This window comes from Quercus robur, chromosome 2 (genome assembly GCF_932294415.1).
Source record: "Quercus robur chromosome 2, dhQueRobu3.1, whole genome shotgun sequence".
Classification (NCBI taxonomy): Eukaryota; Viridiplantae; Streptophyta; class Magnoliopsida; order Fagales; family Fagaceae; genus Quercus; species Quercus robur.
Genome location: NC_065535.1, coordinates 97,261,544 through 97,269,259, shown reverse-complemented (window position 1 = coordinate 97,269,259; position 7,716 = coordinate 97,261,544). Strand labels below are relative to the sequence as shown.

At 30.9% G+C, this 7,716-nt stretch overlaps 1 protein-coding gene across 1 annotated transcript; it reads left to right on the top strand.

Annotated features, from left to right (window-relative positions):
• The first annotated feature begins 2,722 nt into the window (after nucleotides 1-2,722).
• Nucleotides 2,723-7,151, top strand: LOC126716098 (UPF0481 protein At3g47200-like). The gene is made up of 2 exons (XM_050417099.1): nucleotides 2,723-2,821; nucleotides 5,676-7,151. Exon 2 carries the CDS (start codon nucleotides 5,701-5,703, stop codon nucleotides 7,018-7,020), a length of 1,320 nt encoding a protein of 439 aa, XP_050273056.1. The 5' UTR covers nucleotides 2,723-2,821; nucleotides 5,676-5,700; the 3' UTR covers nucleotides 7,021-7,151.
• The last annotated feature ends 565 nt before the right edge of the window (nucleotides 7,152-7,716 follow it).

Sequence of the window (7,716 nt, the reverse complement as noted above, 5' to 3'; positions counted from 1 at the left end):
GATGCCCCCACTTGGAGAATGGCTTTGTTAAGCCTAAAGCCCAAGTCCTTGGTGAAGTAGTTTGCTTATTTAGACATGGGCGGCCCGCCTAATCCAAGTGTTTTGTTTGATGGGACGCGTGTCCTAAATTAACTCCATCTTCATGTGCACTTGGATTGTGCTCGTAGCAAATATTGCAAAGTGAAGCAACATATGTATTTGTATTTCTGTAGCCGCATCTGTAGAACGAAGCTAGGTGGGTCCATCTCGTTGTCGTTGAAGGTTTGCTTTTGCTGCGCGGTGATGATCTTAAACCCACGAACGATGCGATGAAGAGGTCACCATGGTGATTCTCAAATCCACAAACAGTGTGGTAGCTGGTAGCATACGACATATAAACCTGTGGTTGCGTATCTGAGATAGTAGTCGTGTCTGGGCTTGATCTCGTAGAGAAACAGATCCAATAAGATCGATGTTGCTGTCTGTGAGAAACTTCCACAGAGTGAGTTGAACGGGGTTTGAGTGAGTAGCAACTTTTTGATGATTGAAGGAAATGAGGTCTGATTCTTCCGAGTAGCAACTATTACAGGCTCTTCAACTCCATATTGAGAGATAACTGATAAGACATTCTTTAGTATGTGTGAATAAAACTTTCCAGGGTGAGTGTAGTAGTACCCCAAAGGATATTCAAAGGGTGTAAACCACTCCAAAATTTTTCTATTTTATTTTTGGCTCTTACTATCTTGGTGGGGCTTGCAGTACTGGATGCTCCAACTCACACAAGTCTTTGAACTTTGAAGAGATAAAGAAAGAGGTTCTTTTCTTTATAACCAATTCATCTATTGTTGTTGGGTCGTACTCTAAAGCATATTTTCATTTCATTTACTAAAGGAAGCTAAAGCTTTAAGGTCTGTCGGGCAGTTTTCATTTATGTACCCGTGAAAAACAAGAAGCTTCATCCTTTTGGACTTGGTGCAATACCTTCTAGATCTCTTTTTCTTGGTTGCTAATAATTTATACACCTCTCTCTTGCAAAAACATTTTCAGAGTTAATTTAAACTTTACGGGTTTTGATATAAAACTTGTACTCCTCCGTGATTCATGTCTGTTTGGATTGAGGGAGAAAAAAGCAGTAGCAATTTCAGGATTTTTTTCTAGGGGGTTAGTAGTGGTGGAACTAGAAATTTATCATGGGGGCAAGTAAAAAAATAAAATAATATATATTTTTTTTATATGTGCAACTTTCATATTATATACATTACACAATAATCTAAAATAGTATTCTAAATGTAATTTAGTATAAATATCGGTAAGAAAGCAACCATTGAATGCATAAACAAATATAATTAAATAACTAATAATATATGTGGTCAATCTCTTGGGATTAGACAAACAGTAAATGTGAAACTAAGAAGAAGAAAAAAATAATAGCTGATATAAGTTTTAACTTTTGAAGTGTATGACTTCTTAACCATACACGTGGTCAATCTCTTCAAATTGGAGCAAACACTAAAAAACTTTTTGGATTTGGAAATCTATAGAGCATTTATCAAACTACTTGATCAAATAGAGAGAAAAACTAAAAAAACGTAGAAGAGAAAAAGAAAGATAGAGAGAATGAGAAAAGAATCATAGATATAGATACAGATCTGTTAGTTGTAACAGTGATGTATTTTTTTGTTGATGAAGAATAAAAGTGCAGAGAAAAATAACTTTATTCTGCTGTCAATGGAAAAGTAAGCCAAAGTCTTGGAATTTTTTTTTTTTTTTTTTTAACGAATGAACAAAAAATTGAAACAATTTTTTTTCTTTCTTATAAAATTAAATATTTTAATAGTAGTACTATTGCCACAACACTTTCACAATAAAACTTAGGTGACAAGTTGTTAAAGGTATGAAAAAAGTGATGCTAGTTGTGGGTCCTAATTAAAATCAGTTACAACTTGCCATTTAACCTTTATTGTTAAATTATTGCGAAAATATTGTACAAATAGCATTAAGATGATTATATTCAAACTTATACCAGCTAGGTTTAAACAAAATTTAAGGCCAAGGGTTCAAAATTTTATTTTAGATGGGCTAAAAAAATTTATTAAAAATTATATATATATATATATAAAATATTATGGCCAGGTTAGAGGTTCATTTGAACCCCCTGGCCTTAAGGTAAAGCCGTCATTGGAAAAAAAAAGTAGAGTAGAGTAAAAATAACCTAAAAAAATTAGTTTATTTTCAGCATACTTTACTTCCTTTCACTCCTCCTCCCTCCTCCTCAATCCAAATGGGAATTACGATTTCATTTTCATACAAAATCTCTCTCTCTCTCTCTCTATATATATATATATATGGTTGCATCTGGATGAATCCTATTTGGCCTCTCAAACTTTCATATTTTGTATAAACCTATATAAAAGAACTTATTCAATTTGATCCCCTTATTATAGACGTGTATTTCTACGCAAAAATGAAGGAGATCCCCAAAGAGTTGGCAATCTACCTAATTTGTGTAGGGTATTTGTGTTAGAGTCTGCAAGGATCATTGAAACTCACGACTAGAATCGTTGTAGACAAAGAAAAGAAAAAGGCAAGAATTAAATACTAATATCCTTTGAAGACAAAAGAAAAAGAAAAAGCAAGAAATAGGAGAGATAAAGAGAGAGAATGGGACCTACATGTAAAAAAAGGAGCAAATTTGTTGCTTATATATATAATTCATTTATGGGATAGTTTGGATTGTGGAGACATCAAATTTAGATATCTTCTATCAAAGTGGCCAAATTAAAGGTGTTTGGTGCCTTCGTTTCATTTTCAGTGGCATAACAAAGTTATATTGTTTTAGAAGGTACTATACTCTCTCTCTGTCTGAAGGGTTATTCCATTCTTTATTATCCGTAATGATTTAATATGTGTTTCGCCATTTTTTGTTAGAGTTTAAATTAATTAAGTTGTGATAACATTTCATAACCAAGAATCTTGAGCATCACTAACTTTTTCTAGTTCTATTGATAAGGAGAACTTGAGTCCAAATCTCTCTAATTTCAACACTCACTTGATGTAAGCCAAAAAAGATAATGTCTATGCTATGCAATATTTTAATTCTTTTATTTTCAGAAAATAACAGTTTCATCCATATCAAAATAATCACATTATTCCTATTTTTCACTTTCTCTTTCAATTATATATATATATATATATATATTAAAATAATGAAATGTAAAATATTGAGTTCTCTAAAATTTATATGGTACAAAATTAAAAGATCAACCAAAATTTAATGTCTTTAGTTTTGTATATATTATTATAGATAATAAGTTTTGGTTAAGTATAAGAATGTTACATGGGTCAATTAGTGAGTGGGGTTGGAGGATTTTTTTGACCCAACTCGAACTTGTTAGGTTAAGAAATTCCCGACCCAACCCATCACATGTGTAGAGATCAACTTAACTAACCCACATGGGTTGGATTGAGTGGGTTGAACTGGTAGATTGTGATTACATGTTTCATGCCTTATAAAAAAAATTAGATTTTCATTAATTATTTATTTATTTTAAATAATAAATCATTATAATTCACATCATATACCTAATTTATATTGCAAATGTTCAAATTCATCAAAAATAAAGAATTACATTAAATAATGTAATTAAATTCATAAAAAATAATTCTTAAACAACCAAAATAAATCAAAACAAGATAATAAAATAAACTCATATATGTGATGGGTAGGGATGGTTAGATGGGCTTAAAAAATTATCAACCTGAATCCAACTCAACCCAAGACTCAAAATAAAATTTCAATCTAACCTAATTCATGAATACCAACTCGAGAGGTCAGGTTGGGTTGGTTTTATTAGGCTAATGTTTGATGCATAACCTAGGTCAGGTTGAGTTGGTTTTATTAGGCTAGTGTTTGATGCATAACCAAGTTAAATATATAAGATAAACTAGAACTCACCTAGCATGTAGTTTTTTAGCCAAAAAAGTGGCGTGTAGTTAATTTCATTAAACAACAAAACAGCTAACATTGGTTATTTGAACCCTTTTTTATTTTTCCTTACAGCCAATTATATTGTATCACATGGATTTTTTTTTTTTTTTTTTTTTTTTTTTTTTTTTTTTTTTTTTTTTTTTTGAGATAGTTAATGCTATCTTTTGGGAATTATCTTGGAAATTGATCTTAACAACTCTTTTTTGCCCTCCAATGGTCCTAACTCCTAAGTCTTCGCTAAGATAGTAAAATGACAACGATATTTAGTTTTGGTTCTTTTCAAACTAAATGCCGCTAGCAACTCCATAACTAATTTAAGGGGCTAATTCATACTTTCATGCATAGAAGGATTATTATAAGTTTTTGTTGATGTTATTATCAACATCATCAATGGTTTTTCATAAATTGGTAATTTACTTGAGTTACTTGAGTTAGGAAAAAAAGTTAGGGGAAGACAAAAACCTATTTCTGTACCTAGGGTAAATTAGAGTTCATTTTGAATTATTGGTTAGATGGAGAGATGTAGGTTACCTATTTTTTAACAAATAGAGCATTTGCATTAATCAATGCAAAATAAAATTTTAGGCATTTAAAATCACCCAAAAAGTCAAGTTAAAAATATGTAAATTTACAAAGTTGCCATAATAATTGTGTAAATTTATACTGAACTATTCATTTTGCATATAGTTTTTTATTCTTTCATTACATATCCCAAAGGTGAAAAAAGAGGGTGGATGATGGTTATTGTATATGAAGAAAGAGAAACAATTAAAAATATCAAGAAAAATTGATATTTTAATGTAACGTAGTGTAAAATAGATAATTAAATATGAGGTGTTATGAAAAGTGAGTATGTAAAATAGAAAAAGTAGATTCTTATGCTAAAATAGACGAAATGTTTTGCATGAGCTGATATGAATGTTTAGCTAAAGGAGGTTAGTGAGCATTTATATTAGTCCGTGTATAATAGAAAAATGTATAGAATTTACATAGTTTTACCTAAAAATATCCCACATCAGTTCGTGTATAATTGTGTAAATTTACAAGTTTGCGACAATAAATTTACACTGACACTATTCATTTTGTATTTAGTTGTTTATATTTTTTTTTATGTATCTCAATAATAGAAGAAAAGAGTGGATGGTGGTTATTATGTGTGAAGAAAGAGAAACAATTAAAAAAATCAAGAAAATTGATATTTTAATAAAATGTAGTATAAAATAGATAATCTGTTGTGTTGTATTTTGAAAAGTGAGTATGTAAAATAGAAAAAAAAAATTGTTTTTTTACTGCTAAAATAGGTAGGAGTTTTTGTATGACCTGATGCAAATGCAAGATCAATATATTAAATATATTAAAGGAGGAAACTGGTGGATTTTGAAACTAAAAGATTCGAAATGTAAGCTCCAATAAACTTCAAGGAGATTTTTGTAGTTTTATCTATAAAAAAAAAACACAAACACACACAAACTGTATATGTTACATTATACAATAAGAAATGCTTGCTAAGTAGACCACGATCTGTGGTAATCATGTTTAACGCTGAGGAGCATTGTGAAGATTACTTTTATTTTAAATTTTTATTCAAGAAGAGGTTCTTACTTCCTAGCATGAAATTCAAAGGGCAACTAAGCTCCCTAAAGCTAGTAAATAATGGGAACTATCTATTTAATATTTTTAATCCTAGTGAATGTTGTTTTGTCATCAGGAAAATCAGAGAGTGAAGTTTACAGATGGAAGAAATGAAGTCAGTAAAGACAGAAATTCGAAGGGGAGCAAGTTCATCAATTGAAATTCAACATCAATGTACACACGTGGTAAATGAAATTCAAGAAATGTTAAAACATTTGGAGCCCCCCTTATCACTTGAGAGTTGCATCTATAGGGTTCCTGATTATCTTCGCAAATTGAAGGAAGAACACTACACTCCTCAGGTTATTTCAATAGGGCCCTTTCACCATGATGCCAATGACAAATTGCATACCATGGAACAACGCAAATTGAGATACCTCAAGTATTTCATTGAACGTGTTGAGAATTTTGATATAAGCTTGGAGGATTTAGTGAGGATTATTAAGGAGAATGAAGAAAGCATTCGATGTTGTTATGCTGAGACCATCCACCTTGACAGTGATCATTTTGTAAAGATTATTACAATGGATGCCATCTTCATTCTTGAGTTGTTCTGGAGAGACTTCTTCAATGAGTGGACGAGTGAAGACAATGGTGCATGTCTAGAAACATGGTTGACGAGTGCTATAAGGTTTGACTTGATTTTACTTGAAAATCAACTTCCATTCTTTATTTTGGAGAAACTATTTGACCATGCCTTTGCCTCTCACCCAAGCTACTCCAGGTCCTTAATTCAAGTCATGACATTTTACTACTTTGATTATTACAACACTCAACACATAAGTTATAGTCCCCATTTGAAAATGAAACACTTTCTCGATTTGCTTAGAACCTTTTGGCTACCTCCATCCGAAAAGATACCAAAAAGAGGCAATGACGTAGTTAAACATTTGCATTCTGCAACCGAATTGTATGAGGCGGGATTGGCGTTTAAGAAAGATCCAAGCAGTTGCTTATTAGATATAAAATTCACAAAGGGAGCCTTGAGAATGCCACCTTTAACATTAGACAATTCAAGCGAAACTATTATCCGAAACCTTTTGGCTTTGGAGCAATGTCATTATTCAGATAAAGCATACATTACCGATTATTTTATCCTATTTGGTTTCCTTATTAACACTAACAAAGATGTGAATTTACTTGTTCGAAAGGGGGTCATGCTTAATTTGCTAGGCAACAGCGATGAAGCTAGAAATTTGGTGAATAGTCTTGTCGAAAATGTGATATATGTTGACATGAACTCTAATTTTTATCGTGTCTGCAAAGATTTGAAGGCGTTCTATAAGAGACCTTGGAATAGGTGGCAGGCAACTTTGAGACGTGATTATTTTAGTAGTCCTTGGAGTATTGCTTCTACAGTTGTTGCTTTCATCTTCTTGGTGCTTACTTTACTGCAAACTATATATACAGTAAAAGTGTAAAACAATAGATTTAAGCCCTATGAGTATTAATATATTGTACTGTTTGTGTGTGTGTGTGTGTTTTTTTTTTTTTTTTTTTTTTTTTCTTTTGAGAAATTGTTTCATTGTATTGTTAATTAACTTGTTATTATGATTAAAAACTGAACTTGCCATTATCAATTACTAGACTCATTTTATTATTATTATTTTTTGGACAAAATTTAGCTACAAAATTAGTTATAGCCTAAAACTACAAACTGCTCTAATAAATTGATATGTAGAAAAAATGGCATGTGCATTGCACATGATTGCTTAAGTAAACTTAACTCAACTAACTATAATTAACTGCACCACCTATTAAAAAAATAAAGAATAAACTAGAAAACTAAAACCCTTATACGTATAAAGGACTTGGGCTTTAGGCTGCTTCACCCTTGTATCAGATTAAATTTCATATTTTTAAACATTTTATTTTAAATCCCATATTTGATATTTTCATTATTGTGTAAGAAAAAACCCCACCTATGATCCCAAATGTAAAATATACTTTTAAAGTTTGGAGGTATTTGGAATACTAACATTTTAGAATTTGTATTTCACACACTAACAGTATATGTCTTTTTTATCATTAACCCCACTGTCAAGTTTTTGTTGATATGATTAAGTGAAACTTCAGCTTGTCACTTATTAAATCAGGACACATGTTATTAATTATTC

Coding starts and splice junctions, on each gene's coding strand:
- LOC126716098 (XM_050417099.1), top strand. CDS start 5,701: ATGGAAGAAATGAAGTCAGTAAAGACAGAAATTCGAAGGGGAGCAAGT.